At 40.1% G+C, this 24,979-nt stretch overlaps 1 protein-coding gene across 1 annotated transcript; it reads left to right on the top strand.

Annotated features, from left to right (window-relative positions):
- Positions 1-1,932: 1,932 nt before the first annotated feature.
- obsl1a (obscurin like cytoskeletal adaptor 1a) lies at positions 1,933-23,578 on the top strand. Its single transcript, XM_059328086.1, has 23 exons — positions 1,933-2,106; positions 3,769-5,011; positions 6,102-6,371; positions 6,489-6,749; positions 6,837-7,142; positions 8,497-8,763; positions 8,851-9,126; positions 9,348-9,462; positions 9,908-10,068; positions 10,204-10,476; positions 10,581-10,856; positions 10,970-11,245; positions 11,668-11,943; positions 12,035-12,310; positions 13,093-13,362; positions 13,447-13,713; positions 14,909-15,175; positions 15,955-16,067; positions 17,494-17,647; positions 18,498-18,659; positions 19,710-19,814; positions 21,290-21,556; positions 23,250-23,578. Exons 2-23 carry the CDS (start codon positions 3,841-3,843, stop codon positions 23,522-23,524), a joined length of 6,084 nt encoding a protein of 2,027 aa, XP_059184069.1. The 5' UTR covers positions 1,933-2,106; positions 3,769-3,840; the 3' UTR covers positions 23,525-23,578.
- The last annotated feature ends 1,401 nt before the right edge of the window (positions 23,579-24,979 follow it).

Raw genomic sequence — 24,979 nt, forward strand, 5'->3', positions numbered from 1 at the left:
AATACAGATTTTATGACATTTCTCACTTTTTAATACAGGTTTTATGATATATTTCACTTGTAAATACAGATTTTATGACATTTTTCACTTTTTAAAACAGATTTTATGACATATTTCACTTTAAAATACATATTTTATGACATTCCTCACTTTTTAATACTGATTTTATGACATATTTCACTTGTAAATACAGATTTCATGACATTTCTCACTTTTTAATAGTGATTTTATGACATTTTTCCCTTTTTAATACAGATTTTATGACATATTTCACTTTTTAATACAGATGTTATGACATTTCTCACTTTTAATACTGATTTTATGACATTTTTAACATTTTAAAACAGATTTTATGACATATTTCACTTTAAAATACATATTTTATGACATTCCTCACTTTTTAATACTGATTTTATGACATTTCTCACTTTTTAAAATAAATATTTTGAAAATTGATGATCAACTCCACTCAATCATATAGGTACTTATTTACAGTAAAGGAACTATGAAATCCAATAATTTACATTTGTAATAATAAACATAGTTATAATGAATTATGAATCATAAAAAAGAAAAAATAGAATTTATCTATACAAGACTTTTCCAAGTGCCCACAACTGTCACAAATATTGGGTCTCCACAAGCAATACATATTGAACTATTTACATTTTGACCTCTACTTACAACCTCTCCTGTCCTCTCCTCTCAACTCTGTGTAAAAAGCCTGCAGTGCTGTCTGTAGAATTTTGACAGAAATATCTCAATTTTAAGCTTCATTTTGGGCACTTTTTCTAACAGAAACATTCGTAACCTATGAAACATCGATTATAATGACTGTTTTTACAGTTTCTCCTGTCAATCTCTCCTGTCCTCTCCTCTCAGCTCTGTGTAAACAGCCTGCTGTTCTGTAGGATTTCCAGTGAATTTTTGTAACATGACCGTTCGTCTCAGCAGAGTCAAGGATCTAGTTATTCCAAACAATTTATTTATGGCGACGCTTTAAATCAGACACAGAAAAAAAGTATTTTGACAGAAATATCACAATTTTAAGTTTCGTTTTGGTCACTTTTTCTTACAGAAACTTCGATCGGTTCAAGGATTGTCAAAATGTTCAAATCAGTGGGGTTCATAGGGTTTATGAAGTAATTTGTTTAACCTTTGCAGAGTGGTATCGGTGCAAAATTCACACAGAAAAGGTTTTTTTTAAATTCCAGCTCAAATGTGTACTGAATCGGTCGCCGTATAGGTAATCTATGAATATTTTATTCACTTTCTGCCATCAGATTCTGGTTAATCCTACAGCCTTGCTTCTTTAAAAACATTTCCTAGCACCCTGATAGTGAGGATTTCACTGCCAGATCATAATGGGTTTAAATGCTTCCAACACTTAGCTAATCCTTTCCTTATCAGTGTCCCATACATCAGTGAGAACAGCCTCAGGTGACACACTTTCCTTCGTTTTTAACGCAGTCTCTTAACATTTTGGAACTAATTTGTTTCAGACAATTCATTAGATCACTGTTCTAAAATAATCATTTTCTGATACTGTTGTGACTCTAACTTGACCTTATTTATGGGTCAGCATGACTCATGAGTGATGGCGCTCCAGCAGCTGGGGTGTCCTTTCTCTTGAGGGGTTTAGCTCGGGGTATCTGCGTGATCCATCGCAGAGCTGCCCTCTATCTTTAGTGAATGGGGAGCCTAACTTTATCTGGCCCACTGTCATCGAAGCTGTTGGTATTTTTAGGCGGCGGCTTGCAGTGGCAGCAGCTGCGAAAGCATTTAATGCCCCCCAGCCCCCCATTCCAACTCCCTCTCTCACTCTTTAGCTGTGGGACAATGACAGTATCAGGGCTGACGCATGAACCGACTCGGCTGAAGCTCTGTGGTCATTTTCCTCTCCGCCACCTGCAGCCACAACGAGGGGGCACCACCAACATAATACCTGGGACACAACAAACCAGAGTCGAGGAGCTTCACAACAGAGCAACAGAAGAAAAACCTGCCAATTAAAAGCTCATATAAATGAACAAAAACAACCAAGGACATCATTTTAAAGTGGATCAGTGACAGCATGGTGCTGTAGAGACAGCAACTCATTTCACGGTAAGTTTATCCTCTAACTGCTCAGTTTTCCTATCTCTTTTGACACCGCTTCTCAGCATTTATGCCCACTGAAGCAGAATTATTTTATCTATGTTCCGAGACTCAGCCTGAAGAGCTATTTTCCAGGAAAGAGACGTGAGAACACGACTATGTGAGCCACGCTGTTCAGAGAAGACATGTGAGAATGTGGTGCGTCACACAACAGGGACGGTTAATGCCAAAGAAAGATGGTGAAACAATTGAGAGAGTAATGTTTTCTATTGGCTGCTACTTGATCCAACTATAACTTGTTTAAACGCTAATTAAAAGACAATATCAAGAAATGTAGCTTTAAGTAACAAATGACAACAATGCAACAAGACAAAGACAATCCATCAGGATGGGTTCGGCTAATATCCGTGTATTTTCTTAGTTAGTGTTGGTGTGTCTCTGTTCAGTTTGTGTGCTATGTGACACATGGTCTCTGGCGTCTTTTTTTGGACAGACTACTTTATAAATACTCTCTTCAATGAGCTACAGCACCAGCTGAGAGACCGTTGACAGTGGTTTACTCAAAACCGGCTTTCATAAACCAACAAGCATGTGATGAACGCCTTCACTCGCCATGTTCAGTTAAGCCAAAGGAACTTCACTCAGTATTCTGATTTCAGATCATGTAAATAAAACAGAATGCGATAATTTGCTAATACTTTATACATATTTTCAATTGGAGCTGTACAAATATATTTAACGTTTTACCTTGTAGTGGTGGAATGTGACTAAGTAAATTTACTCAAATACTGTACTTAGGCACAATTATGAGGTACTTGTACTTTACTTGAGTATTTCCATTTTATGTTATGTTACTTTATATTTCTACTCTACTACATTTTTAGGCAAATATTGTACTTTTACTCCACTACATTTAGCTTTAGTTACTTTTCAGGTCAATATTTAACATAAAAACATGATAAATTTAAAGGGATTTTTAAAAATGAACCTTATAACAGCATATTAAGTGATTAAAATTAGCCCCATCTTGAGAAAGTTAAAATGTGCTTACATAAATGGACCAAAAATAATAATAATCTAACAATATATTTGAAATATATAATACAATAATACAGTAGTACTTTTACTTAAAGTTTTACTTTTGTTGCTTAAACTGAATCAGATGCCTGCAACACATTTCAAAAAAGTTCTAACAGAAGCAATAAAAGACTGAAAGGTGTGATCAGTTCATGTTCTCCTGGCTCAAGAAGGAAAAAAAACATCCAGAAGAAACCATTAATTTTCAAAGGTAAATAAAGGTTTTGGAGCAACACATGCTGCCTTTCAGTCTTTTTTTAGAGACGTCCATGCTTATTTCAGCATGATAATATTAAGAATGGAAAAGAATTTCTCAAAAAAACTCAAAAAACTTCCATCAAGTTCCTAGATGCCTGCTGAGAGTTGTTACACAGTGGTAAACATGCTCCTGTCCCAACTTTTTTGGAATGTGTTCTAGGCTTCAAATTCAGAATGAGCGTACATTTACAATAAACAATACAGTTGATCAGGTTGAACATTAATTATATTGTTTTGCTCAATTGAATGTGTCAAATAGGAGGACTGCAGTCAAAGCAAGAAAACTTTTTTTTTGTCTAAGCTTCATTTCCTAATGAAATGTATTTTATTTTACAGCTCCTTCACCAAAGACAGGAGGCTCTAATTGAGGCGATCCAGCAACGAAAGAAAATTGACAGTGACTTCATCATGGATATTTTTGGCGGTGCTCCGCGTGTTTTGGGCTACCCCCGCCCTGTGCTGGCACAGTGCGGCACAAACGCCACACTAAGGTGCCAAATTGGTGGTGACCCTCGTCCTGATGTGATCTGGGAGCGTAAAAACATCCAGATCTTGTCTGATGGACACTACAAGCTTTCTGAGGAGGGAAAAGCTTACCTGCTGACGATTACTGGAGTGACTCTGCAGGACGCTGGCCAGTATATTTGCAAGGCCAAAAATAGCGTAGGTGAAACTTATGCAGCAGCTTCACTCAAAGTGGAAGGAGAGGCCCAGCCACAGGAAGGGGTGCAAACACAATTAGCAGTCAATGGTATGCAGCAAACGATGAAAGAAAATGGGGAATTTTTGGGACACCAGAATGGCTACACAGTAAGAAATGGTGAACGCAGACAAGAAAATGGAGAGGAGCTGAACGGGCACAAGCAGAAACGAGAGGAAGTTGATTTAATGTCTGACGACAGACCGCGATTCCTCATCAAGCCACTCTCTTTGCGTGTAGATCGGGGAGAAGATGCCGCCTTCTCCTGCAAAATCTGGGGCACACCTTTGCCCGAGGTAACATGGGAGAAAGACGGGAAGAAGCTGAACGACATATTCGAGAGTGCACACTTCAACGTGAGCAATCAAGATGGCGGCTGGTTCCAGCTCAAGATCTACAGGACGCGCATGCCAGACAAAGGCGTCTACACCTGCAGGGCCGTCAACTGCCATGGCGAGGCCTTGGCTGGGGCCGTCCTTCTTGTCGAGCCCGTGCCGGAACGAGAGGAGAGTAAAAAGTCGTCAAATGGTCTTACTAATAGCCAGTGGTCGCCGAAGCAGAGAAGTGGGAGGTACAGTTTGTCGAGGGTCATAGAGGAGCCACCCGTCAGCGTGTCTAAAGCCAAGAAGTTTGCAGTGGCAGAGGGGAAACACGCCAAGTTCCGCTGCTTTGTGACGGGGAAGCCCAAGCCCGAGATCATTTGGAAGAAAGATGGGACTCCACTAGAACCCGGGAGGCGTCATCTGGTGTTTGAGGACAGAGAGGGTTACTACACGCTGAAGGTCCTGTACTGTAAAGTGCAAGATACAGGACTGTATGTGTGTGCAGCATCAAACGCTCTTGGAAACACCCTCAGTGCTGTTCACCTGTCCGTCAAAGGTAAGAAAACATTCCCTGTTTTTCTTGCACTTCTAACTTGCAGGGCGTCCCGGTGGCTCACACTGGTAGAGCGCGTACCATTAAGGCTGAGTCCTTCTTGCGGCGGACCCGGGTTCGATTCCGGCCTGAGGTCCCTTTGCCGCATGTCCTCCCCTCTGTCTCCCCCTTTCTATCTACCACTTTCAATAAAAGCAAAAATGTAAAAAAATAATCTTCACTTCTAACTTGCTAAACACACAAATGTCATGTAAAACCTGATCAGAACGTTATTACGCTAAGGAATGGGTGTTATTAGCGCTTGTCATCCTGTAACTGTGGGCAAGTCGGTTGTTATCAGCCCATTCAATGGCCACTCAGTGTTTTGTTAGGTTAAGGTACAAAAGAAAGCCATAGTTTCATTTGGTTTGGCTTCTCAAAGGTAAGGGCAAAAAAGTTCAATGAGTTAATAATTACGTGCTAAACCTACTAGTAGGCCCCTACTCCCTTACTTATTGGATGAAATGCTGATAAAAGATGATAAACCTCCCAAAAGTCCAACAACCAATATGAATATTGGAATTTCTTTACTCTCTAGTTGGGCTCTTATATTGTTCAAAAATGCAAATGGATTGTTCATTGGATGAAAATCTGATGCAAATGCAAAAATATCTGATATATATATTCAAACTTTCAAAGATTGTGAAAAAAGTAATTCAAAGAGATTCTGTTCCAGGATCATATGTTTAATTGTAAGTGAAGATTTTAAAGTAACTACTAATGGTCCAAATTAATGAAACATTGGGCTACTGATGCATCCCAGCAATAACTGCACTTGTGCAAGCTAATTGCTTTGTGTGCATTGCTGAAGTGCATGGCATCACCTTTTAAAGTGGCTAATTATTTTATCCTAATCCTTTCATAATGGGCAGATTACTTTCAGGGTCACATGCCATTTCGTATGCACAGTCCTGTACTGTGACAGCTGCCTCGATAATTTAGTTCAGTTTAGTCTTGGGGTCAGTCCTTAATGTACAGATAATATGAAGTGGCCTTACAATTAAGGAGAATGGCTTAAAAAGTATAACATCTCCACTTTGCCGTTGGTCTTCAGGCCCAGCTGTGCGGTTCAGGTGTCCGTTAAGAGACGTAGAGGTGAGGGAGAGGGATGTCGCCGTGCTAGAATGTGAAGTTCCTGATGAGTCGCAACCATCTGCCTGGTACCTGGAGGATCAGCGGCTGATGCCCAGCAGTAAATACGGGATGGAGCAGAAAGGAGCTACAAGAAGACTGACAATCCATGATGTTGGGACAGACGATGATGGAGTGTATCTCTGTGAGATGCCTGATGGAGCAAAGAGCATTGCGGAGCTCTCAGTTAAAGGTATGTTGTACTGAATGTGTGTTTTTTTTTTTTAGATTTGTGGAAAACATTCCCACGAACAGAACAGAAAGTTTTGAATAAAAATGATTGTAAATGCAATCATCTTTTCACTTGCAGGTACTATTGTTCGTAAACTTCCCCGGAAGTTGGAGGTTCTTGAGGGTGAAAATGCTGCGTTCTGTGTGGAGGTGGAGAACGATGAAATGGAGATCCACTGGTTCAAAGACGGTTTGAAGCTACATGAGAGTCACCAGACGATCCTGAAGTCTTTTGGCAAAACTCACATTCTGGTCTTTGTCAATGTGGCCTATCAAGACTCCGGGGTAGTGACCTTTGTCGCAGGAAGATCTAAGACCTCGTCACGACTCAAAGTCAAAGGTAGAATTGGTTTGCAATAGATTTTAAGCTAAGTTTTTATTATTTTAAAACATACTGATTATATTCTTCGACCATTCTCTCTTGTAGCCACAAGACATTGTCCTCCGATCTGCCCTGTCGGAGTGAAAATGGATGCAGATCGACCCAACAGTGCCTTGCTCACCTGGGTTCCTGCACCCAACAGCCAGACCTCCACCCGATCCATCTTTGTTGTGGAGAGACAGGAAGTGGGCTCCCAAGAGTGGCAGAAGTGTTTCACCTCAGAGACAGCCACTTCAGCTGAGGTCGGTGGTGACAGCGTGCCATGCGAAGGCCACTACAGGTTCCGTGTCTCTTGCATGAACAAGTATGGGCGAAGTGGCCATGTGGAGTTCCCCAAAGCTGTTCATCTGGGTGAGGAAGTTACTGTAAAGTAGAAATACACATTAACCTCCACCAAGGAGCTTTTTGCTTTGTTTCTGTTTGTTAGTAGCCTGGGTATAGCCAGACTGCCTTGCGCGCTCAAATTTAATTTCGAACTGCGAAAGGGTCTGGAATCCAGGAAGGATTCCTAGCCCTGTTTTAGGGATCGAATCACAGAGCGGGGAGGGACGGCAAGACGATGACGCGTACTACTCGGCATTTGGAAGCTTGTAGTTTTCCGGATCCAACATGGCTGCTGCAGACGCGAAACTCTCTTTAGCTGTAGACAGCGTTTTAAACAGTTAAGAGCGAAAGTTGAAAGGCGAATGGTCTCTCGGCGGCACCGCTGTCCCCCGGCTCAGAGCGAGATCACCGGTAGCGCCGGTGATTAGCGCCGCACTGGCGAGACCGCCGGTCACCGCCGAGACCGCCGGTCACCACCGGTCACCACCGGTGATCTGGCTCCGAGCCGGGGGACAGCGCAGCCGCCGAGAGACCAGCAGCAGCTTGTTTATTACCCATAAAATCAGTGGATGTGTGTGGCTGAATGACATGAGGGGGAATAAAGCGTGAAAATAAATAATCTTGCAGAAAGCGAGAACTGGAGAAGCAAAGCAGCAAGCAACACTCTCTCACAGACACACACACAACAAACATCCATTTCTTTAGCTCTACTACGTCATCTGGTATAACTGATCTGATTGGCTAAGAGCTACCTACAGACGCTTTGATAGACATTCTAAGCGCCCAATAAACGGCTCCGGAGGATCGTAAACCACACCTCCTCTACGGAGAAATACATTGCTCGTTGCCAGACTAGACCTCATTTGAGAATAGTCTGGTGTTAGCCAGGCTAGTTTGTTAGTACAATTATGGAAAAACTCCTGACTTGATTTTCATGAAACTTGGTGGGAGGGTGTAGCATGGGCCAATGATGAACCCATTACATTTTGAAGCGGATTTAAATCATGGGGCACATTCACCAGGTATTTTGCACTTTTGAGATATGACCATGGTGGTATGTGCTCTCCAAGTGCCCTGCTACTTCTATGTAGAAGTCTCTCGGACTAACATTTAACATGACAAACATAACCAGTGTAGCAATCCACAGATAGAAGCAAAATCAAAAAAGGGAATGAGAGAGAAAGAGAAAGAGGGTAAAACCAGTAGTTTCTAGGGTGTAAAGGTTACCGTTCAGCAGCAGACTGTCCTTGAAGATACCAAGGAAAACTTTGTATTGTAATAAGTGAAAACCATTGGTTACCAGGCAGGTAAAACTGCTTTGAAAATGGACAGTAATGACAAAACAATGTTAACTTCTAATTCTATTTTCCTTTATCCTTAGTTCCTGGACCAAAGATCTTCACTCGGCTCAAAGGCTGTGAGGTTTTGGAAGGAGAAGACGCTCACTTCTCCATCGAATTGTCTGCCACAATGGTTGGAACCTGGTTTCTAAATAGCGCTCAACTGCAGCATGGCGGACGTTACACAATAAAACAGTCCCAAACAAGGCACTCATTGGTTATCAATGAAGCTTGCACCACAGAGGACGCTGCAGAGATCACGTTCATCGCCAATGGAGTTCGGGATTCAGCTGTGCTCAAGGTTAAACGTAAGTATCAATCTATCATTTCTGTTAAATTGAGCATGTGACGGATGCATTTCTTTGTTGTTTACTTTTGTGTTTATATCTTTGCAGAGGCGGTGGTGAAATTCAGTCCTCTGTCTGACTTAGACAGCAAGAAGAAGGTGGAAATTAGTGACCCCATTGTACTCTACTGTGAAGTGTCCCACCCATTTGCAAAAGTATCCTGGTACAAAGATGGCAAGGAGCTCCAGGTGACTGATGGCCTCAATATCCAGTCAGATGGGAACATGAGGAGGATTGTGATTGAGTCAGCTGACGAATCTCACTCTGGAGTTTATACATGTGAAACTTCAGGAGATGTCATCAAATTCAATGTAGACGTTGCAGGTATTAAATGTTTAAGAATTCTGTTGCATATTTACATTGTGTAACTATATGTATGTTTAAGTCGAACAACATACATTTGAGACATGTAGAATAAAGGTGATTTTGAAAGAAATATCATAATTTTAGTTTATATTCATGCTTTCACCAGATTGTAGTAGCATCTTCTGGTTCTTTTTGTTCCAGCTGTTGACATCCATCCATCCTTCCTTCTGTTTCATTAGGTCCTTCTGTGAAGTTCAGTCCGGTCCCAGAAGAGGAGCTCCACAAGAGCAGCATGGAGCTGGACCCAGTGGTGCTGCTCTGCCATGTCTCAAGAGATGATGCTGAAGTTGTGTGGTAAGATAAGTTGTGTGGGGCGGCTGTGGTTCAGTTGGTAGAGCGGATTGCCCACCGATCGGAGGGTTGGTGGTTCGATCCCTGACCGTGGCAGCCTACATGTCGAAGTATCCTTGAGCAAGATACTGAACCCCAAAATTGCTCCTGATGCTGCGTTCATCGGTGTGTGAATGAATGAATGAATGAATTCCCAATGGTAGCAGGTGGCACCGTTTAGGGTAGCCTCTGCCACCGGTATGAATGTGTGTGTGAACGGGTGAATAAGCGCAGTCTGCAGTGTAAAGCGCTAGAAAAGCGCTATATAAGTGCAGGTCCATTTACCATAATAAGGGGCCAATTCATACGAAATTACCAATAATTACGTTTTGTTTTTCATGATGTATTTACACTCTGATAGGCAGTTTTAAGTTTTACAGTTGTCTGTGTGTGTTCTCGTGTGTTGCAGGTATAAGGACGGCTGTGAGATCCAGCCCAGTGACAACATCACTCTGCAGGCAGAGGGCACCATGAGGAGGCTGATCATTCGCTCTGCAGAAGCCTCAGATGCTGGCAGCTACACCTGCCAGGCTGGAGACAACAACATGGAGTTTACGGTCAATGTCAGAGGTACTTGACAGGGACTTTTCTATGTCAAGACACATAGATCAATCAAACTTTATTTGTAAAGCACCTTTCATACATTGGTGCAGTAACTGTAACTCTCATTTGACCTCCCTCTGCTTCCTCTAACTACAAACACAGAGCCTCCAGTGATGATTGTGGAACCTAAGGATGATATTGTAATGGAGAGTTATGTCTCAGAGGAGACCCACCTGCAGTGCGAGTTGTCTCGTTCCGGCGGGAAGGTGCGGTGGTACAAGGACGGCCAAGAGGTCGAGGAAAGCAACAATGTCCAGTTGATATCTGAGGGGCCTTACAGGAGGTTGACCATCCTCAACAGCTCAGTGGAGGATGGTGGAGAGTATGTCTGCGAAACGGATGGAGACTCTGTTTTTTTCCAGCTTAATGTCAAGGGTAAGACTGAATTTTCCCTTCCGATTATACCGTACATTTAATACAAATGTGTGGAATCTACAGTATTTAAAAGGTTATATTTAACTCTCCTCCTTCTGCCCCAGAGCCACTGGTGAGAATAATTTCCCCTAGTGAATCGGAGGTGGAACTGACCCAGTTGGCCTCTGAAAGGCTGGAGCTCAGCTGTGAGATCTCCCAGGTGGATGCCCAAGTCCGATGGTACAAAGACAACCTGGAGGTAGAGGAGAGTCCTAACTTAATCTTGGAGGTGGAGGGGGCCCAACGGCGCCTGGTTATACCAATAACCACTGTGGATGACACAGCAGAGTATATCTGTGACACTGAAGATGACTCTGTGGCTTTCCTTGTCACTATTACAGGTAAGAATAAGGACATGAGGGTAACGATTTTGCATCACAATAAAAAATATTAAAATTCTACTATATATGCATATGTACCGTTTTCTTTTTCATGACTTTATTCCTGTTTTTAGAGCCACCGGTGACCCTTACTCGTCCTGAAAACATGCCAGACACACTGGAGAGTTTTGCCGGCAAACCAGTCGTGCTGGAGATCGAGGTGTCTCGGCCAAACGCTGAAATCAAGTGGTGGCTTAATGGCAGAGAAGTACAGGAGAGCAGTAACATCACCATCTCAGAGGACGGGTTCATCCATCGTCTGACCATCCACTCCCCAACGCCAGAGGATTCTGGGAAATACACTTGTGACGCTGTTGATGATAAAATTGATTTTCAGGTCAAAGTTTCAGGTAAGAGGCGGTGTTAGGTCAGCTTTAGAGATGAGAGTTTCTGAGTTTTTAAAGCCACCCAATTAATTTTAATGGAGGTTAATTTGCGGTTTTCATCCAAGTATGGGCAAGTGAGGCCTGCTCCACCTGCTGGTAGACCAGTAGGTTGTTATCAGCGCATTGAACTGGCTGCTATAAAGATGTTCAGCAGTTCCCTCTACCGGCAAGAAAATTAAGAAACCGCAGCCTTTTAACTCGTCACAATCTCTTGTTTTAGGCAAACCATTAAATTAGCTAATAACAACCATCTCAACCTTCCAGCAGGTGGAACAGGCCAATAATCGCCCATTCTTATGGGAATCATAACAGCTGATAACACCTCATTCAATTGTGTGAAATGGCAATGTCATATTGACTTTCAATATGTAATTTTGTATCATTAGAGCCTCCAGTAAAGATCCTAAGGAAGTCAGAGATCAAGACAAATCTTAAATCCCTGATTAGTGATGACATTGTGCTGGAGTGTGAGCTCTCCAGAGCCAACGTTGTCGCCAAATGGTACAAGGATAACTGTCGTGTTGAGGATGATGAAAGGTTCTGCCAAGAGGAAGAAGGGGCTTTCCGCTCATTGGTCATCCTCAACGCTGAACTCGGAGACTCAGGAGAGTACTTCCTGGATGTCGGAGATGACAGTATTAGCTTCCAGGTTACAGTAGAAGGTAAGTTAGTTTAGGGAGTTTTATTAGTTTAATTATTTGTTTTAAAAACTGCTCCTTAAATAAATAATCTGTCTCTTCCTCTTGGCATTAGAGCCTCCAGTGACAATCGTGGGCAACTCATATGACCCTGACTACCAGGAGATGGTGGCAGGGGACGAGCTGATCCTGGCATGTGAAGTGTCCCGTGCCAACGCCCCTGTGCAGTGGTACTTCAATGACAGGCTGCTTACCAGTGACGACCGGACCTACATCGAGAGCCATGGCACTGTGAGGAAAATTATCATCTCAAATATCCAGCACTCAGATTCTGGAAAGTACGTGTGTGATGCTGGCGGTGATAAGATGATCAGCATTGTCAAGATTGAAGGTAAAAACTCAGCGATGTCTCCAGAGATATGATTATCAATATGTTTGCAGTATAACTTATCTTTGACCGCATTTCCTTTTCCATCAAAGAGCCTCCTGTTATATTTATAAACAAGGAAGGAGATGGTGTAATCGTGACGGGTTACGAAGCAGAGGGCATAACCTTGACGAGCTACGTGTCCAAGGAGGACGCTCAAGTACGTTGGATGAGAGACTGGACGCTTGTTGAAGGTGAACGTACGCGAGCACTCGTGGAGGGCCATAAACGCACCCTTACCATTGAGCCTTTGAGGCGTTCAGATGCCGGCGAGTACACCTGTGATGTCAACACAGACCAGATCCACTTCAGCTTGCTGGTTAAGGGTAAAAATTGCAGTTTCATCTGATTATATTGTACAAGTTTGGACTGAAAACCCATATTAACATTGCCTTTTTGTATCACAGAAATGAGAATCAAGTTTGTGTTGCCACTCCGAGACACTGTTGCGCATGCTGATGGCATGGTGACCCTTCGCTGTGAGGTGTGCAAGCCAAAAGCAGACGTCCAGTGGCTGAGGAATGGCGTGGAAGTGGTTCCAAGCAGGAGGTTCACCATTCGGGCAGATGGGGTTGAGCGAAGCTTGACCATCCATCGTTTAACCAGAGACGACACCGGAGAGTACGCATGCGAGTCCAAGGATGACCGAACCACGGCGATGTTGACAGTTGAGAGTAAGTACTTGGATTTCCTGTCTTTTCTTTTCGTGAGATAGTTGGTTCTTGAACTTTCTTATGTTTCTTCAGTGCCTCGAGTGGTGGAGTTCCTCACAGAGCTCCACAACACCACTGTGCTTGAGGGAGAAGACGCCACTTTCAAGTGTGTAGTCTCTCCGGAGGATGTCCAGCTGGTCTGGCTCATGGACAACGAGGCTATCAACCTGGGGGATCGTTTCCAGGCCCACCAAAATGGCCTTTGCCACACATTGGTTATCAAGAAGTGCCAGATGTTGGACTGTTCAAAGATTACAGCAGAGGCCGAGGGACAATTAACCAAAGCAAGCCTCAAAGTTCAGGGTAAGACTTTTCAACGAATACGGTGGATTACTGGAATTACGAGCAGTTTATAGTAACATTTATTCTATCTCTCGTTCTGCTCAGAGGCTCAGATCATGTTTGTGAAGAAAATGGAGGCTGTCATGGCGGAAGAGTTTGGTGACGCCACCTTGGAGACAGAGATCAGCCTTGAAACAGGAGAGGTCCAGTGGATGAGGCAGGGGGTGGTCATCCAGCCCGGACCCCGACACACTCTAGGCCAAAATGGCCACAAACGCAGTCTGACCATCCAAAACCTGAATCTGTCAGACCGGGGAACCTATCGCTGTGAGACCCTACATGACCGGACGCAGGTCAAGCTCAATGTAGAACGTAAGTCGTCCGAGGTTTGGTGTGGAGGAAATGTTGCCAGACATGGATACGCATTTACATATTTGCTTGGGAAAAGACTTATCAGGATGTAAGAATTCTCCAAATGGTCCACACCTTGTTTCTTATGGAGGTTTTTAAATTTAAGGACACTCAGGTAAAGAACACTCAGGTACATCAATTTTATAAATCAACTATATAAAGAGGATCGGTCTAGAGTCTAGACTTTCAGTATGTTTTTAAACTTAGAAATAGATCACATGGTCCACAAAATCATCATTATCTCTGAGTAATGCAATACTAGGACACTCTTTCCTAATCTCTGTAGATTAAAACAGACAGACAGAATCCATTCCAACAGAAATTTACACAAATTAATTTGGCTGCGGTCACACATATGTGAATTTACCAATGATGGACATCCCCGTTTACTTCCATTCTACTCGGGCGAAGGGACGGATAAAACATTTGCTTCTGGTTGTGAAGAATCTTATCCACGTAGGAGTTCAAATGTGGTGAACTTAAACTGGCAATTCTGGTTTTCAGCCGATAACAAAGACTTGGTTGACCCAACTTTGCTGTCCAACTGACTACAAACCAGATCAGTGGATCAAAATTCAACAAATTTTTAAACACATATACAACCCCAATACTCTTTTCTTTCCAAGAAAAAGCAATTCTTTCTAATACTTTCCAATGTTTGGAGACCAGCAGAACATTATTATATTCAGGCACAACTCAGGAGTTAGTTAGCGTTCCACTGTACTGGCATCTCATCAGATACAAATGACTTCTGGGTAACCAAAGAACAGAACATACTGTTTGTGTTTTTCACAGTATGTCACAATGCATTAAGATACTAATAATAGCAGGCCTAGACCTGTAGGTGTGAAAAGGTTTCTGAAACACAGCCATGCAGTTATACAATAGTGCGCTGAATGACACTGTGACAATGGACCACAGAGCTCCTGTAGGTGTTGTTTTTGTAATGTGATAAACTGAGCCGGGGCTATATTTGAACCACCTTTTGTCGTCCTTGAAACACAGTGTTCTTTCAATCTACGGTGAAGCTATGCCTGAAAAAACTCATTATATTTAAAACGCAATTATGCAATCTTGCTGAAATCATTTAACCATTCCAAGAAGAAGGACATCACTGGTTATAAAACATTCCTGTCACTCATCTCTTCCAATCCAGCCCGTAAAATCTCCATCCGTAAAGGCCTGACTGACCAAGAAACGTTTGAACGAGAGACCGCCTCCTTCGAGGTGGAGCTGTCCCACACGGATGTGGAGGGGATTTGGCAGAAGGATGGCATCCGGGTGAAACCGAACAACCAGTGGCGGGTGAGCACCAACGGGCTCGTCCATGGCCTCACCCTGTCCAACCTCACCCTGGAGGACACGGGGACGATCGTCTTCTCAGCTGAAGGGGTGCGCACCACCGCCAGACTCACTGTCAAAGGTAAATACCGGCCTGTGGACTCTCTTATTATAGTCAGGCGGCTTAGCCAAATAAAGGGGACACGTCGGACAAAAGCACCAAAATTTTTCCACATGCTCTCTATCACCATAGGTTTCAATTTTTCGTAGGAGCCACTTCATCAAGATTGTGGATCGGAGATGGCAGCCATATGAAGTCTATGAGAAACTCTATATCTTCCAAGCCAATTAGAAGGTCAATCTTGGTGTCAAAATACACATTTTCTGGGTCAAGGAATCATTTAAAGCTATTGAGAATATCACTAGATAATTATTTGATCAAATAGATATGTTCATTTTCACCCAGACTGGTAGGTCTTCAAGTGCTGCAGCAGGGAATCCTGAGCTGAAAATGAATCTATGTTCACGGGAGAGTGCGGATTAGCTGCAATGTACACTGCTCAAAAAAAAATCAAGGGAACGCTTTAATCTCATGTCAGATCTCTAGTGATATTCTCAATAGCTTTAAATGATTCCTGGACCCAGAAAATGTATATTTTGACACCAAGATTGACCTTTTAAGAGGATTGGAAGATATATTGGTTCTCATAGACTTTATATGGGTGCCATCTCCGATCCACAATCTTAATGAAGTGGCTCCTACCAAAAATTTAAACCTATGGTGATGGAGAGCATGTTGAAGAAATTTGGTGCTTTTGTCCGGCGTGTCCCCTTTATTCTTAAATCTGGTCCTAAGCCGCCGGACTATTAGGTTTTGGTTGAGTAAAGCTATTGACATTTTACAATTCGTTCAATTGACAGAGACTCCAGTGTCTATCCTGAGAGGTCTAGATGATGTGCGTGTGGAGGAGGAATTTCCAGCCACTCTGGAGTGTGAATTCTCCAGACAAATCATCGAAGTTAGATGGCTCAAGGTAAGCAAACTATTAGATAGTGTCATTGCTCGTAACCCATAACAACCCACGGTGACATGGGTGTAACAAACACTATAAATGTTCTATAATCTCCCATATTCAGCTTTATGCTTCACATTAACTTATTAAATCCCTAAGTGATGTATATTCAACACCCTGGTGTGGTGGTCATGTGACTGTGACAGGAAGTGACTTCTCCAAAATGTGGCTGTGACTGGAAACAGAAATCTAAAAAAGTTTCAAAAAGCATATTTTTTTTTGTTACGAGGCAGTTTAAACCCAATTTAAGAATTCTAATCCATTAATAGGGTGTCCTTTATTTCATTTAACCCTATACGGGTTTGTTATTTGTTTTTATTTATTATTGATTTATTATTATTTTGTTACTTAAAAGCAAATCTGAAAAATAATTTATTGTTTTTTTAGTTTTTTTATTACTTTATTACAGGTTATGAAATTACAAATATTAACAGCTTCATCACATATTCAATTCATCCTGCCACATTTATGCATTTTTTACAAGAGGCAGTGCCAAAAGAATAAATAAATAAGTAAATAAGATATTCATGTTTAATTGTTTGCTTATTCAATGAACAGTTTCATTGAGGATAAGAAAGGGAAGAAAAAAGAAAGAAAAACAAACCAATTATAAACAGCGGGGAGTTCTAGTTTTCCACTCCATTTACACCAGTTTCTTTTAAATTATTCTTCTCTGTTTCTTAACTTGTAGGTGATTCTTTTCCATTTATAATAATTTATTGTTAAACAGCACTATTAATGTCATAATTTTGATAAATGTTGTGGAGATGCAGAGAAAAAGGCAAATGTCTGTTTCAATAAGCAGAAAAGGTGTCGAGTTTATTAAAATAAGAGATATCATAAAAAATAAATACCATAAACGCCCAACGTGACGTACATGTCACATCACAGATCTTTGACATTTAGATAGATAGATAGATAGATAGATAGATAGATAGATAGATAGATAGATAGATAGATAGATAGATAGATAGATAGATAGATAGATAGATAGATAGATAGATAGATAGATTGATTGATTGATTGATTGATTGATTGATAGATTACTTTATTCATCCCCGAAGGGAAATTCGGTTGTCACAGCAGTCCGGTATTCAAGTACAATAAAATACAATAGAATAAAATACTTAGGTAGCATAAATAAAAACAACAATAGAAAGAAAGAAAAAAACACAGAATACAACAAGGACACTTAAGAGGTAGTATTTAAAAAAAACATCATAAATGTGTTCTATGTGTCCACTGGTCTGTGGTATATCCTCCATAATTTTCTGTCAAGGATAAATGGGTCTGGGTTCTTATGGGTTAAAGATGTTTTGGCTCCTGAAAGGAAAAGGCGAGATGTGAAGGCGTTTTAGACTCATGAGGAATACTTCTGTTCCTTCAGAACGGGACGGAGCTGAAGCCGGGGAAGAACTGCCGGATCTACTCTATGGGCCGGAAGCGGTTCTGTCAGATCCTGCAGTGCAGCCTGGCGGACTCTGGCACCTACACATGTGACACGGGGGAAATCAGCACTTCCTGTTCACTGGAGGTTTTTGGTAAGTATCTGAACTAAACAATTTATTCACTTTTATTTCAACTGAATAGTTTGGTCGTTTTCAGCTACATTACAACATGGTTAATCCTATTTTTTTAATCTATTTTTTTTTTGTATTATTCATTTTAAAAACTTTTTTTTTTTACATATTTATATGAGTATATTTTTGTTTATTGTATTTATTATATTTTTTATATTTATTGTTTGTTTTTCAATTGAATTAAATTTAGAGTTCAAAAAAAGAGTTTCAATCTATTATTAGCTGATTAGTCTATTTATCTCATATTTTTTTTTATAAAAATGAAAACAGTTTATCCATTTAATTTTGATCAAATTTATGTTAATTTATGTAAAAGAACAACAACAACGTCTCTCTCTCTATCTCTCTCTCTCTCTCTCTCTCTCTCTCTCTCTATATATATATATATATATATATATATATATATACATAGTTTTGTTTTTATATATAATAAAAATTATATCCAGTATTTATACATTATGTATTCTTTTTGGTTTATTGTATTTATGATATTTATCTAATTTTGTGTTTATATTTAAGGTAAATTATATTTAAAGTTTAAAAACTCAGCTGTTATAGTATTAGTATTTAGTATTTTATAGTATTTCAATAAATATTTAAAAATTGCATGAAGAGTCCATCATCATTGAGTAATTAAGTTAAATAATAGGGCTCTCAATATTGACCAAAAATAATCGTGATTATGATTTTTGACATAGATAATATTGCATTAAACTTAATGTGCTGTATGTCTTCACTTAGAGGTTGCAATGAGAAACACGCTTTGTTTTGGGGCATATTGCTGATCTAAATCTCTCCACTAACCTCCCAGAACACAAGTTGGAGATAGTTCACGACCTGGAGGACCTGGACATCCAGGAGGACCAGAACGCTGTCTTCATGTGTGAGGTTTCTCTGGAGGACATCACTGGGGAGTGGTACAAAGACGGCCAAAGGATCCGGCCCACCACCACCATCAAGATCCGCACTGAAGGTCAGAAACAGACGAGTTGAAATGTATCAAAGTTGTAGAAACATCAATGTCTAGATGTGGTAATGAGGACCTCTGGTGGACATATAGTACATATCTGAGAAAGAGCTGAGGGCATCTACACAATGTTTTAGTGAAAAATGAAAGGATAAAACAATAAGTTTCTTATGTAAGATATGGGACCACCTTGAGCTTCTATTTAAATCAGGGGACTCAAACTCAAATTACCTGGGGGCCACTGGAGGCAGTATTAAATGACCAAAAAAAGACACAAAATTACAAAAAAAAAAAAAAAAAAAAGACACAAAATGACCAAAAAAGACACAGAATTACTAAAAAAAGACACAAAATGACCAAAATAAAGACACAAAATGACCAAAAAAGACACAAAATAACCAAAAAAGACATAGAATTACTAAAAAAAGAAACAAAATGACCAAAAAAAGACACAAAATTACTAAAAAAAAAAAGAAAAAGACACAAAATTACAAAAAAGAAACAAAATGACCAAAAAAGACACAAAATGACCAAAAAAGACATAGAATTACTAAAAAAAGACACAAAATGACCAAAAAAAGACACAAAATGACCAAAAAAGACAGAATTACCAAAAAAGACACAAAATTATTTTTAAAAAGACACAAAATTATTTAAAAAAGACACAAAATTATTTAAAAAAGACACAAAATGACCCAAAAAAGAGACAAAATTAAAAAAAAATTAACAAAATTATTTAAAAAGACACAAAATTATTTAAAAAAGACAAAATTATAAAAAAAAAAAGGCAAAAAAATAACCAAAAAAAGACCCAAAACTACCAAAAAAAGAGACAAAATTATTTTTTAAAAAAAGACACAAAATTATTTTTAAAAAATAATTAAAGGGACATTCCACACACAACACGGTAAAGTGCCATTCATATAAAACTCACATTAAACTTTCATATCAAGGTGGGGGCCACCTTGTCATGAGGGCCGCAATTGGTCCGCGGGCCGCGAGTTTGAGACCCATAATTTAAATAGATTGTACACGTCTGTTGTTGTTCTCCTTCAGGGACCAAACACTTCCTCCTGATGTGTAACGTCAAAGCTGAGGATGCTGGGGAAATCCGCTTTGTAGCCAGAGATGTTGAATCGACAGCTTATCTCGAGGTAGAAGGTAAGTTGTATTTTTATCTATATTATATAATACTATGAGGTACTTCTCCAAGTGTAATTTGGAGAAACAGGCAGCTAAGCTAAACAGCTAAACATATTTTATGGACCTAAAACAATGTATCAGTTTAAGTGTGTATCGGCAATATTAAGAATATTTTCACAGCTTCACCAAGACAGACATGTTTAAGTTTACACGGGGCAATTAAAGCCATTCTTTGTTTCTATCAAAGCCCCCAGACTCCATTGACAAAAACAGTTATTTATACCTTGCATAACACAGGAGTCGCTGGTCTATCTCTGCCTTGGTCATTTAGTTTGACTGTGTTATGGTGAGACTTTGGTGGAGCTGAACTCCCCCTTGAATACCCTGAACTCACACAATAGCACAAACAAACTAACCAAACAAGCAGCAACTTCCAGGTTGAGAGGTAAAATAGTTGTTTTTTGTCAATGGAGTCTTTTGGGGTTTGCGGAGAACATAAATAACAGCTTCCGTTCCTCTCACATAAGCTTAAAAAGGGCTGTCGTACTACTCGACAGATGGAAGCTTGTAGTTTTGTAGTTTTCTTACAGATCCAACATGGCTGCAGCAGACGCGAGACTCTCTTTGGATCTAGCTGTAGAAAGTGTTCTAGATAGTTTAGAGAAGAAGAACAACGTTTGACTTTACACTCCTGTTTCACCACCAAAAAGGGTGTTTTAGCCTTAATGCTTCTGACAGGATTTGGCCAAAGCCTAATCTACCAACTAGCCCCGCTACCGCTCGCTGCTGTAACCACGGTGATCTCGCTACGAGCCGGGGGACAGCGGAGCCGGCCAGAGACCCCCAGCAGCTTGTTTATTGCCCATAAAATCAGTGGATGTGTGTGGCTGAATGACATGAGGGGGAATAAGGTGTAAAAATAAATAATCTTGCAGAAAGCGAGAACTGGAGATGCAAAGCAGCAAGCAACACTCTCTCACACACACACACACACACACACACACACCAACACTGCCGGTAGACTGTGAGCTGAAACTACAGAGCAGCCAGAGCTGAAACTACAGAGCAGCCAGAGCCAGAACATGCTGCAGAAAAAGTAGAGATGTGCTAGTCTGGCTATGTAAACATCAGTTGTCTTCTTATTTGATGCTTCCTCAAATTTCTGTCGCTCTACATACGTCATCTGGTATAACTGATCTGATTGGCTAAGAGCTACGTACAGACGCTTATGACAGACATTCGTAGCGCCCAATAAACGTCTCTGGATGATCGTAAACCACGCCTGCTCTACGGAAAAATGAATGGCTGGTAACCAGACTAATCTCATTTGTGATATAGTCTGGTGTTAGCATTAGCATTACATTTGATTTGATTTTTTTCAAGGGAGCTGAAATATATTTGGTTGCTAGCAGCAAATAGCTTAGCTTCTCCAAACTGCAGCGGGATTCAAAATGGTTTATACGCAATATTCGTAACATCACCTCTTCCTGCAGAACTCCCCGTTTCCATCCTGAAACCCCTGCGAGATCGAACAGCCCTGGAGAAACACCGCGTGATCCTCGAATGCACCGTCTCCACGCCTCGCGCCAGCGCCGTCTGGTACAAGGGCGAGTCAGAGCTGGCGCCCTCGGACCGGATGGAGATCCTGGCCGACGGCTGCTCCCACAAACTGGTGATCCAGCAGGTGGCTGTGGCGGACGAGGGCACCTACAGTATCGAGATTGGGGAGCACACGTGCAAAGCCAAGCTGCTGGTGGAAGGTAAGCTAGATTTAGCGATTGCGATTGGACTTTGGTTCTGGTTGGGTGTGATGGGTTTTTTGTAGGGATGCTCCGATCGATCGGCCGCCAATCACCAAATAACCCTGCCTGTAAAGTGAAACTAATCATCTGTGAAATAATTCAGACACTGCTGCTAACTTTGAGGGTGCAATAATTCATGTACATATTGGACACCTTCATTTTTATTTTTATACAAGTTTTTATATACATTTATATAGATATATTTATTGTGACAGTCCACAGTATGTATTTATTAACAGGTTCTGCTCACCAGTTCTGTGTTATGTGTACTGCGGGAGCCAAGCAACGATATTTTGTTGCCAGATTCACTGTTGTGTTTTTTGTGCAATGACAATAAAGGAAGTCTAAGTCTAAGTCTTAGCGGCCGATATGGACCCTGAACAGGTTCTGGGACTTCAAAAGAGAAAATAACACTTTTCAGTCACCAACATTTATATAAACTTATTAACTCTATGCTTATCTATACTGACACTGTGTCAATAAACGTAATATGGGCGTACTACGTGCCTGATTTATTTATTTACGTTTATAATCATTAACGTGGCGTCAGCCTTTAATTGCTAGCTGCGGCTAACGGCTAATAATAGCACGGCCAACATTAATGCGAGCCACCGGCCATGATAACAACCCTTGACAAGCCTACTGTATTGTATTTATTATTTATTTTAGAACAATTATGGTTTTAACAATTTAGGTCAGGGATGGGCAACTGGAGGCCCGGGGGCCGCATACGGCCCGCACCCTAACTTGAAGTGGCCCTCAGTACAACTACATGCATTTGAGCATGAAATCTTGAAAGTGCAGTGTAAAAATGCACAAAATTACTTCTTGCATTAATGTTGGTCTGCTGTTCTTGTACTGAGAAAAAAAAGAAATCACAGTAAGTGGTTATTTTTTATTTGCTTCAAACCTTTTGTATTCCTATTTATACTGTTATACATGCATTTGAGCATGAAACATGTTTTTGTGTCTTTTTTAGTTATTTTGTGTCTTTTTTGGGTAATTTTGTGTCTTTTTCGTTCATTTTGTGTCTTTTTTTGTCATTTTGTGTCTTTTTTGGGGTCATTTTGTGTCTTTTTTTAGTCATTTTGTATCTTTTTTTTGTCATTTTGTGTCTTTTTTTGGTCATTTTGTGTCTTTTTTGGTCCTTTAGTCCAACATAAAATGTGATTTTGAATCTTTTTTTTCTTATCTTAAAAGTGCAGTTTAAAAATGCACAAAATTACTTCTTGCAATTAATATTGGTTTGCTGTTCTTGCACTGAGAAAAAAAAAATCAGTAAGTGGTTATTTTTTATTTGCTTCAAACCTTTTGTATTCCTATTTATACTGTTATACATGCATTTGAGCATGAAATATGTTAAGTTACTGCACTGTAAACATTTAAAATTGCCGTTTCATCATATCTGGTTAAGTGCACGCTCCTATATGTGGCCCTGTGGTAGTGTAGATGAAAAATTGTGGCCCCCTCCAGCATTTAAGTTGCCCTACCCTGGTTTAGGTGGTGCACAAGGCTAGATTGTAAATACAGGACATTTAGGATTATTATTAATCCCCCATCGATTCTGTGATCGGATCAAAAATTGATCGGAGCATCCCAAGTTTTTTCAATATAAATATGTAAAAACAACTTATTTTTCCCCTCTGTGCAGCCCAAGCCCTCATAATGGTGACAGAGCTGGAGAACGTGGAGGTATTTGAGTCTGAAACGGCGTGTTTCCAGTGTGAGGTGTCAGTCGCCATCAGCAAGCCTCCCCTCTGGACTCTGAACGGAGAGACCCTTCAGTCGGGCCCCTCAGTCCGCATGGAAGACCACGGGACGGTCCACAAACTCATTCTGAAAGACGCCAGCGTGGACATGAGCGGCGTGGTGAAGTTTACGATGGGAAAGGCCAAGAGCAGCGCCGAGCTGACCGTTACTGAGTAGAGAACGAGAGAGAAAAGCAAGTGACTGAGAGAAAAAGAAAGAAAGAAAGAAAGAAAGTGGCTGCAGAAATGGGAGTTGCTCGTATCATCCAAAACTTTTCAACATCCATTTGTCATGTTTGGATGTCCCTGTTCTGAGTTTATTCAAATTGAGAGGATTCAATGAAGTTACAGAGACTAAAACATGAATGTTAATCCAGTTAAGTTCCTTTTTTACTGTGTAGATGATATTTAATGGTCTTGTATAGTAAGAAAATTCCCCCAAATAAAACACAATTAAGTTAAAAACATGGTGTCAAATGCATGTCATCAATGTTTTCTGACTAACTTTATTAAGAATACATCAATAAAATGCACTGGCAAATAATTTTGCAATATCCATAAAGCAATGCAAAATGAACTGTGGTTGTTTTTGCATAATTATTGGAATATGTTTAAAACGACACTTATTGTTCATTTAAGACAAGTGCTGATAAAAAATACTGCTTTAAAATTCTATATTTTTTATTTAGATAAATATTTGAACATCAATTTTGATTACAACTACCAAGTATCCTTTATTCATTTATTTTTTTGAATCCTTTTTGTTTCTTTTCATAGCGCCACAAAAAAGAAAACCATAAAAAATATTTTTTTTCTGGACATTTTTTCAGTGTCAGATGAATCAGTGATTAGCACCACATTGAGTAATATTAATATTTTTTGTTGTTTTTTTGTTTCTCTGCAAAAAAAAACAACAAAAAAATTAATATTACTTTCCAATTTCCCAAAGTCCTTTTTTTTTTTTTTTTACCAACCTCAGTCCTGATGTAAGGTTTTGTTTTTGTTTTTTATAATTTTAAAACTGTTTATTATTTATGGAAAAAGAAATTATTGTTTTCTGTAAATGCAAGGAATTTAAGGAGGACAACTTGTATTTGCTCCTTAGTATAGTGTATAGTATAGTGTATAGGGAGAAAATAAGACATTGGCGCCCTCTGGTGGAAAATATATAGAACTACAGTTTAAAGCAGCCAGGACTTTAGACTGATAATAGAATGCATAATTATATATTTATATATTGTCATGGCAGCGGGGTCACAAATTGTGTCAAATGTCCCATTAAAACCAAAATTCAACAAAAATTAAAATACACACATAAATGTAACTACTGCATAGTCTGGGATATGTCAATTTTGCAACATTGATTTCCACGGATTTTTATTTTTTTGCAGTATCAGATGACAAAAAAATGTATTTGTTCCCTTAAAGGACAAAAATCTCCTCATATAACTGCAATAAAACAGCGGAGCCGCCGAGAGACCCGCAGCAGCTTGTTTATTGCCCATAAAATCAGTGGATGTATGACCATTTTTTATGGTTATGGCTGGATTTGAACCCAAAACCACCTCTGGGCTACAGAGAAGTATGATACTGATTTTAACTTATCTCTTTGACATGCAAACATGTGCCCAGA

The sequence above is a fragment of the Centropristis striata genome, chromosome 24, assembly GCF_030273125.1.
Source record: "Centropristis striata isolate RG_2023a ecotype Rhode Island chromosome 24, C.striata_1.0, whole genome shotgun sequence".
NCBI lineage: Eukaryota > Metazoa > Chordata > Actinopteri > Perciformes > Serranidae > Centropristis > Centropristis striata.